The sequence below is a fragment of the Fringilla coelebs genome (assembly GCF_963513975.1).
Source record: "Fringilla coelebs genome assembly, chromosome: 8".
NCBI classification, from domain to species: domain Eukaryota; kingdom Metazoa; phylum Chordata; class Aves; order Passeriformes; family Fringillidae; genus Fringilla; species Fringilla coelebs.
This window is the reverse complement of record NC_140066.1, coordinates 9322617-9342992: the sequence shown is the minus strand read 5'-3', so window position 1 is coordinate 9342992 and position 20376 is coordinate 9322617. Positions and strand designations below refer to the sequence as shown.

At 39.3% G+C, this 20376-nt stretch overlaps 1 protein-coding gene across 1 annotated transcript in view; it reads left to right on the top strand.

Annotated features, from left to right (window-relative positions):
- GRID1 (glutamate ionotropic receptor delta type subunit 1) overlaps positions 1–17648 on the top strand; it is a 456933-nt gene extending 439285 nt beyond the window's left edge. Inside the window, exons 13-15 of the mRNA XM_084210662.1 lie at positions 8261–8456; positions 15733–15899; positions 17238–17648. Of these exons, the coding sequence (XP_084066788.1) occupies positions 8261–8456; positions 15733–15899; positions 17238–17508 (634 nt within the window). The 3' untranslated portion in view covers positions 17509–17648. The remainder of the gene's footprint in view (positions 1–8260; positions 8457–15732; positions 15900–17237) is intronic.
- The last annotated feature ends 2728 nt before the right edge of the window (positions 17649–20376 follow it).

Here is a 20376-nt window from a genome sequence, read left to right as displayed (position 1 = left end):
AATATGGAAAAATGGTGTGTGTTCTGTAAACAGCCCTTGCAAATGTAAAGGAAAGACTGGCCTCTGACTTCACTCCCTTAAACATCACATGAATTCATATGGAATCATAAATGCTCAGCTGTGAGAAACTTCATCCAGGGATCACAAACTATGGGGTCCCAGTGGAACCAGCTTTGAGATGCAAATGCTCAGAAACTAGTTTCTATTGTTGTCACTGTTAATGGAATGGTTTATTATGCAATTTTGTGGTTTTGAAAACATTTCAAGAAAAACTATCATAACTTTTACTGTAAGGACCATCACAGTTTCCTTACAATGTGCTAACAATTCAGAAAACATGGGACATCCAGAAAGAAAAAATAAATTATAAATAAGTTAATAAAAAAAAAATCAGCAATCTAAGTGACATACTTTTATTGCCTGGAGGAGGTTTGGAGAGGAGAAAGGTTGGAAGTATAGTTAGAAACACTGGTCTGGCAATCAGGAGATGTTTAGCTTATTTCTATCTGTTTAATAGATTTCATTATGTACAGTGCTGGAGCAGAGCCAGCATCAGCTCTAGGCAAAATGGACTTTGAGGATCCAGCGACAAGTCAAGTCACACTCACACAGATCACTGCAGATGATTGGAGTAGCTGGGGTGGTCCTGAGGGCATAATTTAGAAATAGCAATGGATAGGAATACCCAGAGGTTTAATTTTGTTTACAGAAGAACCTGTTTTACTGATTATGATGAGAATCCAGTTTGATTTTTGGATCCACATTTGAGTCTTATAGCCAGAAATAGTGTTAAAATTTTGAAAATTGGCATGTTTCCTAAATAAACTGCTGGGAGATACTAAGAACTGCTGTGAGCAATGGGACACAGCCTACTTTTAGGGGTTTTGTCCTGCATCCTCCACACTTGACTTCAGTGAAAGTGCTGCAGATTGTTCTGAGATTGGTAAAGCAAAAGTGGAATTTCAAGTACTGGTAATAGAATGTATTTCTGCTGCATCTCAGACTCTTAGAAAGTACACAAAGCCTCCAAATGTTTTGCCAATACAATGTGTGTAGCTAGTAATTAATTACTACTAAAATCATAAACATGACAGTGTATAATTTGTTAGTGGCTTGACTGTCTTTGCATTTCTATGGGTTTGCATTCTGTTTGTTCCCTTCTTTTAAAACTTGATCATGCAGTAGCTCTGCAGGAACAGAGCCCCAGTGAAAACACTCAGCTGCAGGGAAGTCAGTGCTCTATCAGGAATTAGGAAAGCAGTTTAGTTTACTTTCTTTCCCTTTGCATGTAGGAACAGAGGCTTCTGAAAGTCGTTGGAAAGCAATTAAGTCAGTTTGGAGGCTGTATGAGTTCGGTGCTTCTGGTGCTTTGTGTATGTATTATCTGGCTATTTTTCTTACTGTTTGTATTTTTGTCTCCAATCCTGGGACCCTTGAGCATGTGCTTTTTTTTGCATGGCTAGTTTCATTGATCTCAGCTGTACTGCTCTATCTATTGAGTCTGCTAGGTAGCCTACAAAAGAAGTTTCTTTCAGGGCAGTAGAACGGCTCCTGATGCTGCACTGGGTGGGTGACAGAACTGTTGCCATCACACATAGCCTGCAGGATATGTAGCAAACCCTTCCTCCTGGGGCAAAAATAAAACTGGCTTTAGCATCCTCTTCCTAGAACTGAATATTACATTTTACTTTTGGTTGCACCTAATTTAGGGCAGTAAGTCCCAATCCAATCAGAGTCTCCGAGCTACCACCACCCTGGCAGCAGTGACCATTATAAGCATGAAAAAAGCTGCTGCAGTGGCATTACCTGCTGAGGAGTTCAATCACCATTTGTTTTAACTATAGGAAGAGTAGGGGGTTGACATGGCAACGTGTTCTGTGACACACGTCAATTGATTGGTTTTGCCACTGGAGGAAAGTCCCTGCTTCTTTGAAATGCTGTGTAGCAGCTGTTCCTGCCCCACTGCTGAGGACAAGAGGAGACACAGCCCTGACTGTCTGCACTTTGTCTCCTGCTGTGGTTTGCAAAGGTTCAGTCCTGGTGTGAAGGGCTGCAACTCCACTGATTCTGTGTAGTTTAATCTGTCAATACTTACCGCTCCCCTTGTAGAGGCTTTTTCTCGTAAGGCTTTTGTTTAAAGTGGATGGTATTTTTCCTGGAGATCAGATAAAATGAGTTTTATATGAATTATAAAGCAATTTATAGTTGCTGGTGAAGAACTTGACCCAGAAAAGTATAACCTAAGCATGCAAGTACTGCTGCTGATCTCTACTGGACTACCTCTGTTGCTAAAATTAAAATTTTGCTTAGAGGATTTCATGAAGAAATCTGTTGCTCTGCACATCATCACTGCCCTGAGACAGAATTAAGAGCATTTAAAGTGACTTGCAGTGAAATGGAACAATGCAGAATTTGATCACGTCACTAGAGAGAAGTTGACAATGTAAGGATTGATTTGAGAGCTCAGTTTAATTATTCATCATTTCAAAGAAAATCCCAGATGCCCAAATGAAAATCATGGACCCAGTTCTTTTGAAGTCTAAGGTTATAAGAAGTGGAGATAAACTTGTTTTCATTTTAATTCTCTGTACTAAGTCTATGGCCATTCTAAGAATACCTTGAACAATTTTATTGGTCCCACTAAGATTAATCTTTAAAGTAGCCCATCTTTTAGTTTTTGTATGTCCAGTTTAACACACTAATAACATCCCAATGTTTACCTGGAACAAACATTGAAAATCTACCAAATTATGTCATGATACTTGTGGGGTTTTTTTAAAGTATATTTACTTTTTAGACTTGGAGGTGCTAAAGATAGGTCAATTCTAATGTTACCTCATTGTTCACTCCTTTTTTGTATGGTTGAAGGCTCATGAAATACCAGTTGCACTAGTGTTTAGAGACACTAACTGCTATTCTCTTCCATGTTTAAGTGGGCTTGTGCTTTTTTATCTTGCATTTAGCAACACAGTGAAACTCTTCATGCAAGTCTCTGAGTCAATGAGACTATCATCCCCTAGTGGTATTTTATATCCATAACAGAGGGAATTTTTTCTTTTTTTCAGCTCTTCAACCAGTTAAACGGTTCAACTTTGGTAGACCAGCTCTAGAGAATGTCTTTTTGTGAAAGTTTGAACTCAGTTTCTGATGTCTGAAGACAAGTTTTACCCTACCCACTCATAAATTTTACTTAAAACAGGAGTTCCAAAGATTGTTCATTTTTGAACAGAGGACTGAGGCTCACATCCTTTGCTTTGCAGATTCATAAATGGATATAAAGTTAATCAGGACTCAGATCAGGACTGAGGTTCTGAATGGTAAGATCTGTTCATGTAGAGCATCTGCTCATTGTCTGAACCACTGCAGTACCCCTTCAACCATGATTCAGCTTTGCAGACTCTTTTCTCTTGGGGGACATCTACAAATGACAATCTGATCTGGCAATGATCTTCCTTGGCTTCCAAGTTCATCTCTATGTGGGTGGATTGATGTGATCAGCAACTAACACCATTTTCTTTTTTGTCCTCATTGTCACTGAAAATTCTGCCTTGGAGGGAGGAGTTCTCAGCAATTTTAGGTCTCAAAATTCTGCACTTTTCTGCAGTTCATAGTAGGCAGAATTCTCTTTCAACTCATTGCTTTCCACTGGGTTTAACTTTATCCAATAAATCTCTTTCAGATAGGATTTTATGTTCTAGGTTTCAACTCATAGGTGTTTCTTAGGCTTACAATGGTGGTATAAGCTTGTCAAATCAATTCAGGCACATTCATTTTTATTTTGAAGTTTACTGGGTTTACTGTTATCCCAGTGCATAAAACACATATTTCCCTCTCTCATAATTGTGTGGAGAAAACAGTTCTTGTTAGGAACTGTACTTATATTTAATTCTGCAGATGTAATGAATTCTTAACTTTTGGGGGAAAAAAAAGTTTAAATGAAAATAAATTAGCCTCAGGACATTTAAAGATAGAAATTTAGGACTTGTACTATACATTTTATGTATGCATTTTTAAGACTTCATTTAGGCAGAGCAGCTTAAGAAGTCTCATCATCTCTGGAGCACTTTATCTTTATGGCAGCCATCACCTAGAATATTATGCTGCATTGAGCAAAAAATCTCAGGGTCACTACAAAAAAAATCCTTTTTTTTTTTTTTTTTTTTAATGTCAGGAGCATGTTTTTCTCTTGAAAAATACTTTGATCACATCTGATGATCCAGGTGCCTCCAGCTAAGTTAATTGATCAGCAGTTACCTCAAAGCATCTGGTGTCAAGTTTAGTCTGTCACTTATTATTCATCCAAAAGTCTTGGGCATATAGCAGCAACAGAGTAAAATAAACCCATACTGGCAGCATATTTTTAGTCTGTGTAACTACAGCTCCACAAGGCTTTTACAAGTAAGAAAACGTCTCCAAAAAGTGTATCTTAACCAGTATTTTTATTCTGGCAATTAGTTCTAGTGGTCTAATCATAAGTGCTAATACTGCTATTGCCTGTCTGTGTCTTCTGCAGCATTTGTTTTATGTCAATAAGTTTCTAACACATTAAACAAGCAGAGAGCCCAGTCTTCAGTTGATTCTGCACGAAATAATTGTAATTCCACTGGGAATACAATCAGTTGTTGTGTTCATCTAGCAGGCATAAATATGGGCATTTAATATTTTGGCTGGTAACACAAGTTTAAAAGACAACATTTTTCTTTAGATTGACTGCAGATACATTTACTTAAATCAATGGTTTACATGTACTTGTCAATTATAGCAATCACACAGTGGATGTATTTATCTACAAATTGAAGTTGTGCTCCTGTAACTGTAGATGAGGGACATTGGCTTTTTCTGCTTTACTGCCTTTATCTTTAATCACACTTACAAAGAGCCTTTAATGGCTCGTGAGATCCAATGACTGAGGGGGTAAGGTTAATGGGGCATCTTGTTATGCTGCACATTTTTGTTGCAAATAATTTTGTATATTAAATGCATGAAATCTTTGCCATAGGAAAGTGAGACAAGAATTTGAGTGGCTTAAAGAGATGGGTCCAGCTGACAGCTGGTTGCACAAATAAAGGTTAAGAACAATGACAGCAGCTGCCTTTAGAGAATGACACAACTGTAAGATTCAGCCATTATCTGAAATGTAGCAGTGAGTGATTTTGCCTGGCAAAGACAAATTTGAGGGACTTAAAATAACAGTGTTTAAAACCTACCCTTGTGATTATCTTACTTCACCCTGTGAAAAGTAGGAGATAATTCATCTCCATCCAGTATTGCTTTTGTATGTGCCCGTACCCACCATGCTGAAATCTTTTGACCACTTCTCTAGCCATGGATGTGCTGAGCATCCTCTCCACTTTCTATGCAGAAATACAGCAGAGATATTTTTTATACATAGTAAGAACTGTGGCTGAGACCACTCCCTGTTAGGATAATTTCTGAGATAGATTTTTTTGGCTAAGTGGTCCAAAACATCAACCATTGCGCTGCAAGAAATCCTTAGGACACACACTGCACCACATTTTCTGTTCCAAAGAAATGCTGCCAGCTAAAGGGGTTACCTTACTCCCACAGCCAGGCCAGCGCTGTGCTTCCCTCCCTGCCACCTGTATGCTTGTCTGTTTATTGCAAGCACTTGATTTAAACCCCAGATTTGGTCTCTCTGCACTGTGATGCTTAGAGAATTGAACAAACTGTGCTGCTTGTAAAGCAACATGTACTGTGCTTTTGTGCAGTAGTGATTGTCAATAAAATGTAATTTAGCTAAAATAAAAATACTGATTGTCAATAAAGTGCAATTTAGCTAAAACAAAATGCACATTTCTGAGTGAAAGCTTCCATGGCAATAAAGTAAAACAGAAAATACTGATAATATAAAAATTGCAAGTTTAATTTTTTAACTATCCAAACCCTCATGTTCAAACTTTGAAACAGAATAGTGGTATCAGGAGTAGGCATTTGTAAAGTTGTTACCAGCTGACACCTGTGTTAAACTATATTAGTTAAACATATTTCTGCTACTGTGCTTCTACCAAACATGCTTTCCTACACACACCAAAATCTCTACACTAAACCTGGTGGGAAAGGGTTGCCACAGAAGACTCTCCTGTGTATATTGAGTACCTTTCTTTGCCCTATAGGCAGAAATGTGTCTTTTAATAGACAAGTCATCCATTCCTGGAGCTTAAGCAATTCCCTGGGATATGATGAAGCTGACTTTAAAAAATAAAGGCAGAACTAAATGCAGCATGTAATCATGTAGATCAAGACTGGAGGAAAAACAGTTCCATAGAATGTACAGGAAACATTTAGAGGAGCAGAACAGACCTTTCAGGATTGATAAAGAAAGAGAGAAAATCTGAACAAATTCTCCCATTTTTCATTAGCAGTTTGAATTTCCAGCAAAATGGTGTTTGTTTTGTACTTTATCAGTTGCCATATAGAGCTAGGGAAATAACAGGAGTATTGGGGGTTTGGTGGAACTCCTAGAGTTAGCCCAAATCCACAAGTGTGCAATGTATATAGAGAGAAACTGTTCACACAGTCTTAAAGCTGCTTAACAGCTTAAAATGATAAAAAGTCCTTAACACAATTTAAGAACTTAAACCACTTAAACTGTTTGAAGCAGCTTGTGAGTTCGAAGACTTTGGGGCAGGGGCTGTGCTGAGAGGCAGCCCTTGGAGCTGCAGCCTGGGGACAGGAGTCAGAGAGTCCTGACAGCAGGAGTCCCAGAGAAGGGCACCTTCTGCACCTAAATCTGAGAGGCCTGGGGGTGCTGTGGGGAGGAAGAGGGAAGAGCTCTCGATGTATTTTTATGGGGCATTGTGGATATGCCCAGATTGCTTTGCTTTAAATAGTGTAGCAGGGAATCTTACACGCATGTGAGGTGTCAGCAGTGGCATCCCCCCTGTGAAACAGGGAAGAGGTGGCAGAAAAATATTGTCTATGACAAGTCTTCAGCTGTGGAAAACAGCTTTGGCTCATGGGCCAAGGGAAGGCTTCTCAGGAGCACTGTGAAGAAATCTACACAAGCTGCAAGCCAAAATGTTCTGCTTTTGTGGCTCCAGGAGCTGGAGGTGGCCTTTCAGATCTATTGTGGTGCCAGGGGAGGTGGCCTTTCAGATCTATTGATCAGGAAGTTTTTGTTTCTGGAAGATTGTTTTTGGGGAAAAAAAATGGGGTGAGGCAGGGAGGGTTGCTTTAGTTTGATTGATTTCAAGCAGTGCTAGTTGGTTATATCAGAAGCATGTTGTTAATATGTGAAGCATGTGTTAATATGTTAAAATGTGAAGGCACACATTTATAAAGCATTTTAAAGAAAATAAACCATTATTTATGAGATTCAGTTTGGTCCCTGCTGGTGTCTCTGGTCATCAGTGGTCAAATGTGTGTTTGTATGCTCAGATAGTGGCACAGCACAGAGGTGATACTTGAGGGCAAAGGAAGAAGGCACAGGAATGGGAATGAACCTCTGAGAGAGGGGAAAAAAACCAGCCAGGATCCTGCTTCTGATGGCAGTGATGCCACCTTAAATGTTTTGAAGCTTGGTCTGGTTTTCATTGGCACAGGCAGTGATTTACACCTTTCAGTGCAGAAAAGGCTGTAAAACAGGAGTGAATTACATTCTCTACAATTTGAAAATAAATTGTGCCTTCACAGCCACTCGGAGTGAGGCCCATTTACACTTCCAGAGTTGTATATGATGAGTAAATGAAAGTTAGGCCTCTGTGTGAATGAAAAATGCCTGTTTTACCAGAGGCTGTGAAAAGAGAGAGTGAGAGAGACTTAGTGGAAATTGGAAGCAAGATTTTATTTGTTTGTTTAAAACACTCGTATTGATTTGAAGTGAGATAGAGCATTGGTATAACTGCAAACTAATTCCACTGAATTCTGCAAGGTATTTCTGTGAAGTTCATGGGGCTGGAAGTTTATATTTATAATCTGAGTTTTTCCTGTGTTCAGGTAAGTCTTTATCACATTATATTCTTGTGAAATCTTGGTGGCATATTTAACATGAATGTTATCTCTGAAAAAAAAAAAATCTTCACTGGGGTGAAAAAGAGCTTGGGTATAGTTAAAATCATATGAGCTCAGTACAATTAAATAATTACTTGGCTTTTCTTTATGATGAGGAATGAAATATGGAAATGGTATTTGGTGAGGGTGCTTTCTGATGGGTGACAGACATTGAAAGAAACCATTTAATTAATGAAATCTTGCTAATGTACTACATAATACTAATTTCTCAATATCACTTGAATTTCAGAACATTTCAGGATCTGTCCAAACAAATGGATATATCTTATGGTACAGTCAGGGACTCAGCAGTGTATGAATACTTTAAAGCAAAAGGGACCAACCCTTTGGAGCAGGATAACACATTTGCTGAGCTGTGGAGGACTATCAGTAAGAATAATGGGGCAGATAATTGCGTATCAAACCCTTCTGAAGGCATCAGGAAGGTAAGACTGGATCACAGGGGTTTTCATTTAATTTCTGTATCAATGTTGTTTCTATGCAGTTAATGTTAAGTCACAGGAAAGAAATTACTGTCATTTAAAACCCCCTAAATTCCTATATAAACTTCCTTTTAATACCTTGATGGCAGATAAGAATCATATTTTGGTGTCATTGTTCTGAATTTAAGTACTTTATCTCTGCCTAAGTTTTTAGTATGCAAGTCCATTGCATCTGGTCATAAGGTTTATCTATTTTGTGGGAGCTTTGGTAATGCCCTTTTGGATGTAATTCTTTACATTATGCAGTACTGACTCCTGTCCTTTGCTCATTTGAGTTTGTTTTCTTTTTTCTGAGTTCATGATTGGAAACATGAGTAAGAATTAAGGGATCCACACAACACATACTCATTTCTCTTGAAACAGAAATTTAATGCAAGATTTTTCTTTGTTTATTCCAGACTTTGAGAAATGCATTCACATGACACTGTGTTTTACCAAAATGTTCTTTCTCTCAGATAAAGCTACACATTTTTTTATGGAACAGAGAATTAATGTGGGATTCAAGGACTGATGTATAACAGCTTAAGATGCTGCATCTTTGTTCTAAGTCCTGTGACAATAAGTATTGGCCATTACAAATGCCCACTCTCTCTCTCTCTCATAGCCTGCCTCCCCCCTCTGCTCCCCATCTTGAATCTCAACAGAACTTACATCAAACACATGTCCAGTACATTACATAGAAGGGATGCAGACATGCTGAAAGCCTTGATGTGCTGTTCCTTTAATGAAAAGTGTCCTCTTCATCTGTCTATTGATTTTTTCCCTAAAACAAGTTAACAGTTTTTATTACCATAGTGAATGTTTGATCAGAGACACTCTTGTCAGTGAAACACCAATTTACTAGTTCTTTATGCTTTTGTACATGGGACATGATAAAATGGTTTTGGCTTGCATTTCCTTTTTAGTTTTTGAATGTTTTTAAACCTTTTCTGAACAGTCAGAGGGACAGTATTCAAATTCTAATGTTTTTACAGTGCCATGAAGAGGGTGAACGCAAGTAGTGCAAGCCATCCCATTTCCCAATTCAAACTCCTCTAGCAAAAGGTTCTTTTCTTGACTTTTGGACAAAATCTTTATGCAGACACTTCTTGTCTTAGCATACAAGTATTCAGTCAAAATTCAGGTACACCCTGCCCATCCCTCAGATGAGCTTCCCCAAAGCCCTCTGCCGTCGGCTCCAAAATCCTCTGTTCCTTGGGGATGAGGTAGACCTCTGGCAATACTAAAGTCTGCAGTGGTTGTTGGCTTTTTTTTTCTTAATCTTCTCAGCATTTTCTGAAAATGAGCCCTCTTTTGATATTTTTTGGTAGCATTTAGAGGAGAAATAGAGACATTAAATACTTTGCTATCTATCCTAGCATTTAAGCCAATAATGAAACAGTTTAACTTAGAAAAATATTCAGTATTTTACTTTTCTTTTTTCGAATAGTCTTATGGCAGTGGATGCTCTTTATCCATGAAATTGTAAATACTCTTATTCTGTAAACCTAGTGCATGCTGCCATTTATGATAGCTACATTTGCTAAGCCAGAAATGTAACTGTAGATTGGCAGGCAGTTGAGAATACCAATTATATTGTCTGTATGGAGCTGGCAGCTCCATCCTATCTATGTGATAATAACTTTTCATACTAAGTTTGATTTCAGTGTTGTAGGGTGATTTTTATATAACTAGATCAGCTCATTCAATTAATGTCAACAACAACTAAATTTTACTTCAGTCCCCAAAGATGACCGAGGTGCTATTCGATTAGACACCTACATAAATTGGCTTTAATATTTAATAACATTGTCAACTAAACTATTGTGTTTGTAGTTTAAGTGTCACTCTTCCTAGCTCATTGAACTCTCGGAATAAACAGACAAGTTTTCTATGTCAAGTGTTATGGCTAGAAATTCTGGGGTTTTTTTTAAAGGAGAATTGATGTCAGCCAAGGAAATGAGAGTTTCCATCCATAAACACATACTGCTGCATGAAAGAGATGTAAATGTGCCTTACAAATGTATTTCGTAGGAAATGGGAACTCTAAATCTCTCTAGCATAAAGAGATTCATAAAACATTTTTCTGAATGAGGACTTGCCTGACACAATGCAAAAAAAAAGAAAAAAGTCACTACTATTCTTCCCTCTTTCTCCTTTCCATTTTCTTCAGACAGTGTCACAGTTCAGCTGCAGTTACAAACAAAGCCATGCCACTCCAGTGCAAAACAGGGAGTGCTGATTATTCGTGCCACAGACAGGTATTTCAGGTGTTTGTCCCTATCCCATTTATCTTTCTCCATTTCACAGAGATTTTCCTACTCCCTTTGACTGTCTGAAAACAAAGGGATGGCAGTGGGGGAAAGTCATGTGAGCTTTCATGGTGTTTGGTTGCCATGGCAGAGACATCTCTTCAGACACAGCAGAGTCCCTGCAGCCACAGTGACCATCTCCCATGGGCAAGGCACAGCTTTTGCAGTACTGGGAGAGCCAAGAAAAGGCAGGAATGCGCTTCAGTGTCACATAAGTAACAGGGGGACTCCTGAGAGCCGAGGGTGGTGGGGATGAGGTTGCTTTTGCTGTGTTCCCAAGGTAGTTGAAAGCGATTATTGAAGATGGAAAGCCTCCTCCTATTTAGCGGTACTTCTGCACAGCACAGGAGCAGAAACCACACAAACCACCAGTCCATACAAAAAGCTGTTTTTAACTGTCTGGGACCATCACAGATGAGGATTGACGAATGCTGTCACAGGAAAGTTTCTACAGCCAGGATCTCAGTGAACTGTTTGCTTTACATCCACTGGCAATCAGGGTAATTATTGATTACACCAACATACTGTGGATTTTATTTCCTTTGGGAGCACCCATTTTTGCTTTGAAAGAATGAAGTAATATCATCCCCATGGGATCCTGCATCTGCTATATGTACAGATAGGAGAATTGAATTCATTATTGCATTTTATAGTGCCCTGCTTTGGTTGAGATTGTTTGTTCCCCTGTCCAATTAATTTAGTGCCAAAATTTCTCTGAATTGTTTCTTTTCTTCCCGTGTATGACTTTTGATGAAAAGCGATCAAAACCAAGTAGAGCACAAAATGAGAATGCATCATTGATTTAGCCAATAGCACAGTAAGAATTTTTTCCTTCTCTTTTTTGCTTCCTTAATGATCACTGAGCATTAAATCAGAGTGATCATCTTCTTTCTTCATTCTAATTTTGAGAGTAGAAGTAGCTTAAAAGTTCATTTAGCATGATTTTTAAAAAACTATTGTCCACAATGAATTTTATATTGTGAATTGTGATTGCTGTCAAAGAGCTTCATAAATTTCTCCATTTCTTGACCCATCAGCATTTGAAGCAAATGCAACTGCTTCCTTAAATCTGAATCTATTGCATTCTGTAGTAGTTCCTTAATTATTTTAATGTTTGAAACATTTCAATATGATGAAATGGCATTTTTTTTTCTTTTTATTAGAACTATGTTGTATGTTGCTTCTCCTAAAGCACTTTTTTATAGATAATAAATGTTACCCAACCATCTTTTTGAACTACTCCACTAATGCCAATGTAAAGGTCACTTTTTGATATTTCTGTGGTTTCAGCCATGTAATGGGATCAGCTACACTGACACTCTGTTCTGGCAGTAAATTAATGATGAATTTTGCATTATTCTGGCACTTCTTTCTTAAGTATGATAGCTTCCTTATAAGTTTATGATAAATCACAGATATATCAGTGATTAATCTGGAATCAATCTTTTATCATGTTGTTATTATGCTTTGTTGTTATGTATGCTTTCTTTGAAACAACATTGTTTAACCATCAGTAAGGCAGGACCATTTGAACAATATTCCTCTATCTCCATCCACCTTTAAGAGTGACATCATGGAGTTGTTTACTGCTTTCCTGGAGTATTATTTTCTTTGTGGCCCTTGTCTTATCTAGGAAGCCATCTTCTTTGGCCTTTTAATTTTTTTTAGGATTGTGAAGAATAAATATATTTTTTTTTAATATAAATTTTGCCCAGGGTTTTTTTTTTTTCTTAAATCTATTAAACCAAGGATAAATCTGGTGTCTTTGGTGTAAGCCAAAGTAGTTGTTCTACCTGGGTGGAATAAATGAGTGCTCCTTTGTCTGACTTTCTGATAAAGAGCTTTCTGAAAGTTTAACCAAGTGATTTTTAGTTTGTTGTGCAGCATGCCTGTATGCTGAGAGTCACAGTAAGGCCATGGGAAAGGAGCAAAATATGAAGTACAACGAGAAGACTGAAGTATAAATTTGAGCTCATTATTCTGTGTTTATTTCAGTCATTTTTATTCAAGCTGTCTCACCTGTTCTCAGCAGGCATTTGCACAGCCCCTTTTGCACTCTTCCTACATTCATGGCCTGGAAGTTGAAGGGCAGGCATGCCCCTTAAAGACTCCATGAAGACATGGAGTCTTTCATTAAAAAAAAAAAAAAGTTTAAACTACATTTAAAATTTGAGGTTGATTTTTCATTGAAAATGTCAATTTGATTTTATTTGGCTTTTACTGCTTGCCTAGTAAAGGTATATAAAAAGTCAGCCTACTTCAAACACACATGTATGTGTGCACTTATGTGTCTTGTACATATGTTTTTCAAAGTTTGACAGCTTTTCCTCAAATTGAACAAATGATACTGCTTAGCTGTCACAACAGATATTAACAGTGAAGTGAAGGATGCCGAATTTAGGCAGCAACTAAACATTTGTTGTAAGAAAACTTTCCACACAATGAACACACTAATAGTATGAGGTCTTCACTCTTCAGGGAAGAAAATTTCACAAGTGAAAGAAGTTTGGAAAAAACTAAGTCTTCCCTTAGGAAAAAGGGGTCTTTGGAGATTCTGGTTTTGGCAGTCAGAGAGGGAAGGGACACAGCCTTGCACCCAGGATTTCTGGGAGTTGAGACATATACACAACCAAGAGTTCAAAAGTCAGATTCCTGATTATGCAAAAATGATCAGGCTGTCAGAGAAATAATGCTCTACAAATGGGATGACATTGGATAGGCTGATTTATGCCATTAAAAATATGTAAAATAGATGTGATGAGTTCTGGCAGGCTTGGTTTATTGACCATTTGCAGTTGCAGGATGTGATTTAGGATAGCAGCACTACAAACACAAGGGAAGTAGACCTTTACAAAAAGATCTGCTGTACAGCATTGAACGTCTGTGTACAAAGCCCTTGTATATAAGATAACATACAGAAAGCTGAGGATTGAAAAGTAGACTCAATAATGTGTATTTTTTCTTTAGCCAGTGCATTGTAATGCAAGTCGAATATTTGAGGAATATTGCATTCTTCAAGTATTACTAAGAGATAGATAAGGAATGTATTGTGTTGTCAGTGTTCTTTTCTAAACTGTAAATGTGAAAAGATGATTTGCTGACCAGTTCTGAAAGAACAGAAAATAAATACACCTCTTTAAACTGAACAAACCACCAAAAGAACCCCAAAAACAACAACAAAAAAACCAAACCAAAACAAAGAAACAAACAAAAAACCCCAACCCCAAAATTTTAAAACAAAACAAACAAACAAACAAAAAACCCCAACAAAAAACCAAACCAAACAACAACAAAAAAGAAGACAAAAATTCAACCAACCAACTTAAAAATACCCAGAGAAATGTAAAACACATTTTACCTAATTCACATAGTGAATTAGGCCAGATCTTTATGGGGTGTCCGATTTCTGTGTATCCATCAGGCAGGACTTTTGTTCTCTAATATCATGGATTTTGAATAAATTCTGTGTACAGTAACAAATGCTGCTGCTTTTGATCCCCTGAGGACATATTTTTAATGCTGACACTTTCCAATAATAGGTAGCAAAATCCTATGTATTATTTTTTACCATGGAACACAATGTGGCTGAGTAATAAAATAATATTTTCCAAGGGTTCAGTGTAAGGACTCTTTCACATCTTACAAATGAGAAAGGATATAACATTTCTACTCTGTTTTAACCCAGAAGCAAATGAATTTGTGGATCTTTGATTCCCTCAATGCAGATAAAAGGGAATGAGGGAAAATAGGTGGATTGCAGCAAGTACCTTACAGAAAGTCTAGGCAACATAATTTTAATCTTTATTTCCTTAAATTCTGCCTCCTAGAAGAAACCTCACCCATTTGATTTATTGTCATGTGTAAGCAACTGTAGGGACTTCAGTAAAGTGTGGTTTATGTCAAACTATGATGAAGTAAATTATCTTATTTGCTCAACTGAGGAATCCAGTGTAATGAAATAACTGATGGAGTCTTACAAACTTACAGGTGAATTCAGAACTGAGCTTAGAAAGAATTGGAAGGATGAACTAATTCTGTGGCAGAGCTGCAGCCATTTGCTAGGGGAGCTTTGTGAATCAGTTCCCAGAAAGAAATATATACAGGACTTCAGCTACTTCAATGTATTAGGCAACCAATGGTTACTTAAACCAGCAAGATGATATTTTATTTTACTCTACTGAACCCCTATTCAGATATGTTTCTTACATCTTGTGTTAATTACATTCATTATATACACAGTGTGCAGGCCTTGGTTTCAGTTCCAATTAAAGCTGATATTTAAGGATATCTACATGGATGTGTGTTAAAACAATATTTATCCCAAAACTGAAATAATTGTACATGCTTGTGAATCTTCTTACCTGTGAAGAAAAGAAGGAACTCTTTCAGCTCAGTGCCTTTTGTTACAGGACTAACATGGCTCTCAGAAGAGCTGTGTTTACTTGCAAGGCAAATTTGTTTATTTACATGTTTATATGAGCAAAGCTGAAAATTACAATTTTGGTGCCTGTGACACTCATCACTTAATGCTCATACTATGCCAGTATTGTCACTTAAATGTATGGAACCAGTCACATTCCATGTCTCCTACAAAACATGCATCCAATTTCATCATCTAGTAGCAATAGCTTTCATTTATAATTAATAACCTGTTACATAGGCCTCACCTACACTTCTAGATGGCTGTGCTATCCTATGTGCATACTAAAAAATGGAAGATATTTTAGCAAGGTTTGAAGTAGGTGAGGTCCTACTGGGAGAAAAGACTGTTAGAAAGGTGTTATGTTGAAGGTCTACATATAAACTGACCTAATGAAATAACACCAAGGAACAGTGACAAGATTTGGATTTGTTTGCTGCCTAAGGTTTTGTCCTACCTAGAAATGCAGTTTAGTTTATACTGTGTTGTGTTCATGCTGTATTTACAGGCAAAGAAGGGAAATTATGCTTTCCTGTGGGATGTGACAGTGGTGGAATATGCTGCACTGACAGATGATGAATGCTCTGTGACAGTCATTGGAAACAGCATCAGCAGCAAAGGATATGGGATAGCACTCCAGCATGGAAGTCCTTACAGAGATCTTTTCTCCCAGAGGTAAACTGAAACAAAGCTCCTTTTATAGGATTTCTGTCTATAGCCAGCAATGGTTCACATTAACGTTGGCATTTAATTAATAAAGAACAATGAATACATGACAGCAGAGAGGTTATGAGTTCAGGCCCCAACACAGCTGCTGCTCCTTCTGCTCCATGTGCATCTGGTTTGGGAGGAGGAGACTGGAGGTGACATGTGGCCTCGCACCTTCAGATAGCACTGCCTCTGGCAGAGGACTGATGTCCTCTGAGCTGGGTCAGAGGTAGTGGAGAGATTGAGGGGACATCTTGAGCTCACACCACGTTCTGCAGGCTCTGAAGCAGTGTGTTGCTCCCTGCAGGAAGCAAGCAGCAATGGCCTGCTTGCCATCCTTCAGGGTGGATGGACTGATCAAAGAGTCAGGATGGTGCAGGGTAACAAGAATTGCATGGGACTGACAAGACCAGAAGACTATAAAACTGTGCTATTTAGTGATCTCTGAGCTACCAGCTGGTATCTCTTGTCCATGTGAATGTGTACCCTGAACTGAAGACACACAGCTGTGCAGGCATGTGTGTCCTTAGCAGAAGGTGAGCGCATGCGCTGCTTCAGGCAGGGATTTGAAGTGAGATTGCCTCATCTTGCTTCTCCTTCATAAAAAGGAGCAAAACTCCAGCTGCATTACTGGAGACAAAGCTGCCTCAAGAGAAAAGATTGTTAGTAAACAGCTAAAACAGTTATCAAACCAAATCCAAAATGAATCATTCATGCAGAGACGGGACACTTCAAAAGAGACAAAACAATGATTAATTAGCAACTGTTAACACAGTAATTCAGGCATTAAGTAACAGTGTTGAAGTAAAATCCTTTTGAATAAACTACATTTACTAAAATAAATGAGTTGGTCGCTGCTTAAACAGATTTGTACTAAGTGGTGCACAAACAGTAGCCTGCTTAGCCTCACATATTTTTGGAATTATTGTAGGAGAGCAGCAGTGGAGTGGATTGAGCATTTCACTAGTGGGACCAGCTGCTGCAGCTGAATGTAGCCAGACCAGGCATAACTAACTGGAATGTGGTGATTTCCCCTGGAAATGCTGTTTGCATTGCAGTGGAATTTTTGACGGTCTCTTTTTTTCCTTAAGTTACCCAGTGGAGTTTACCTGCTGCTGTGAGTAGAAAGAAATCTTGGTATAAGGGAGTTTCAGATGAAGACTACAACACTCCGGTGGTGGAGGGGGGTGGAGTTTTGAGTTATGGGACGGTAGATTTAAGAACTGTGAAGCATAAGGAAAAGACAAGAAAAACCTGTAAAACAGTACCATTGCAAATAATTCTTGTCTTTTGAAATTTCTGCAGGATCCTAGAGTTGCAAGAAAGCGGAGATTTGGATGTTCTTAAACAGAAGTGGTGGCCACGGATGGGACGTTGTGACCTGAATAGCCATACCAATGCACAGACAGATGGGAAGGCACTCAAGCTGCACAGTTTTGCAGGAGTTTTCTGCATTTTAGCAATAGGCCTTCTGCTTGCTTGCTTGGTGGCAGCATTGGAGTTGTGGTGGAACAGCAACCGTTGTCATCAAGAAACACCGAAAGAGGTCCATAACTTTTATTCTTATCACAATTAAAAGTAGAAAACACAAAAGAAAGAGAGAGCAAATGGAAGTTATGGGATTTTAGGTGCTCTCACACAATAAATTTGATTTATTTTGATTTGCCATACTAAGCTTTGCATATAACTTTTTGGGTGGTTGTTTCTAAGAAAATAAAAGCAAACGAACAAAAGTGTCTTTTGTGCACATGGAAGGTGCCAAACTGACAGTCCTGGAGACTAAAGTCCTCTATTTATTTGTAGAGCAGATACAGCATGGGCAGCAGCAGTGCAAACTTCCCCTCATTGCCCCACCAATGTGCCTCAGCCCTGACCTGGAGAGACCACCTTTAGGGGTAAGAGAGTGGTTCAGAAACACGCCCTCGGCCACTCTGCTGTGAGTGACGGGGAGGCCAGTCACAGGCACCCAGCTGTGCCATCTGTGGTGATGTTTTCTCTGATCTGAGCCCCCATCCATTGGCTGGGAGATCCGAGTCCATCCTGTGCAGGCTCTGCAGCTGCCAGACGTCTGGTAGATGCTCTCCTTCATGGCTGACCTAGGCTGAGTTTGAAGAGGTACACAAGCAATTAAAAATAAATCAGCTAGTTAATAATTGAATAAGCCATATTGCCATGACACTGTTTAAATGCTTCCTTTCTTTTGAAGTCAATTTTATTTCTAAAAGTAGGAGCCTCTGAGGAAGTTGACCTTCATATAACATGTTTTATCTAGGAAATTATACCTGAGAAGTTCTTGGGTTTGAAGTTTCCATGCACAGCAGCCAGAAGAAGTTAGCAGTGCTAAGATAAAATAATGAGTCTATTCTCAGATCTGTCTTGCATGAAGCCTGTATTTGTTTACCTAGTTTAAATGTTTAACAAACTAACCTCCTGTAGTTTTGGAGACACTGAGGCATTTGTAGGTGCTTTCATCTTGGAACAGATGTTTTTCACAAGCTAATAATAGCAGTGAGCTACACTGCAGCTGGAAAATAGTACATAGTCCACCAATTCTTATCTCTCTTTTTCAAGTTGCAGGAGCAATAGACTGACATACCTGTCACCTGTAGGCAATTTTGGCAAATTGGCAACCTGGTCTAGTGGATGGCGTCCCTGCCTTTGGCAGAGGGGTTGGGGTTGGGTCCCTTCCAACCCAAACAGCTCCGTATGCTATGATTTGGCCCTGCTGCCTTGTAGAAGTTGCTCCTGCTGTAACTCCAAAGGTGCCCCCATGCTGGCATTGTGACGGCCTAAAGCCCAGCAGTGTTTCACTGCACACTGTGAAATCCTGCAGGGCACAGGCAGGGATGTTCCCAAAGTGTCCTCCTGCTGTGTGCACAAGCACTTATCTGGCCATCCTGTGTGGTGTGTTCCCCTCTCTACACTCAGGGAATTGCCTTTGTGTATCTTTGTAGAATGAGATGAGAATATGATTTAAAGGCAGTTTCATATAGCTAAGGTGAAAAAAATTCGCTTTTTTATTGCAAGGAGTTTTGAATACTCAGTTTCCATTGCTGGAAAAGGATCTGTCTTCCCAAGTTTAATATTTTCCTTTTTTCACTCATCCCCTTCCTTTCTTTTTTAATACCTCTAAGAAGGATTGTTGCATATCTATGCCTACCCCATCCCACTTTTCTCCCTTTCCCATCCTTCTCCTTCCCTTTCCCTCCAGTGTGTTCTTGATGAAGGTTGCTCTTGTACGCCTGTAGTGCTCTTTGGCAGTTTCTTTGTCAAACATAGAATACTTTTAACCTTCTGTGTTTTAAAGTAGACTGAAGTTACTCCCATGGTAGAGCTGTGCTTGGGCAGACCGCTGTCTGTGGGGCTGGGCCTGCCCTTGGAGCACAACTAGTCTGGGTTAGAGGCAAATTAAACAGAGCATGGACAGGTTCCAGAAAGATCAGTGATGGAGAGGCTGCCGGGAGAGGGGGAGCAGAGTCAGCAGGAGCCCTGGCACAGCAGGTGTGAAGTGAACGAGGAGGTGAGAGGGCACAGGGCTGGCTGGAGGAAGGCGTACAGAGGGTATGCCAGGCAGGGTGGGCTGGAATGAGGGGTCCCATGAAAGGGACAGCTGGGTGCAAGGACAGGCAGGCAGCTAGAGGCACCTTTGGGTCGATCAGAGCAGCCATAAGGAAAGGTGACAGCTACCCAGAGCTGAGGACAGGCAGGATCCTCAGGAACCCTCTTCCTAGGCTGATGGCCACATGTGCCACATGGCCACATTGCTCCAGCCCTGCTGCACACCAGGAGCTGGGGCTCTTGTCACAGAGACCACAACATCCACTCAGCTAAACTAGCAAACAAATGTAGCCGTATTTCCTGTCAGATCAGTGGCCTGACTTATTTTGTCTATGTACTACCAGTGAGGAGGGATTGAAGTGGGACATCTGATGGCTACTGCAATTAAGGTAGGAAACCAAGTTTAGAAAGAGGTGGTGAATATAGGATGAAGGTTTCTGATGTGTTTAAAAGAACCAAGTTTCAAAACTATAGTAAGGACAGGATCCAGGGCTGAGGGGGGTGTGGAGTCCTGGGCACTCCTTTGCTTGAGGCAGGAGCAGTGGCTGAGCCTGGCATAAGGGACCAAAAGCACAAGGAGAATTTGATCTCCAGGAGGAGTGTGTTCACAATAGTTCATTTCTAGCACTGTGTGTTGACCAGCATTTCTATAGCAAGAGCTATAATGACAGAGCTACAGCACGAGTAGCACACACAGAACATTAAAATCTGCCTCTTAGCTGCATCTGGTACTCCAGCCAAGTCATCAGTTCAGTAAGAGCTACAAACTCAAATCATGCTGCTGATTTTCTTCTGCTTTTGGGAAGGCTTTGGCAAAACACAAGTGTTGTGATATCACATAAAAATTGTGGGAACTGGGATGTCTCCCAGTCACTTTCTTCTGTGA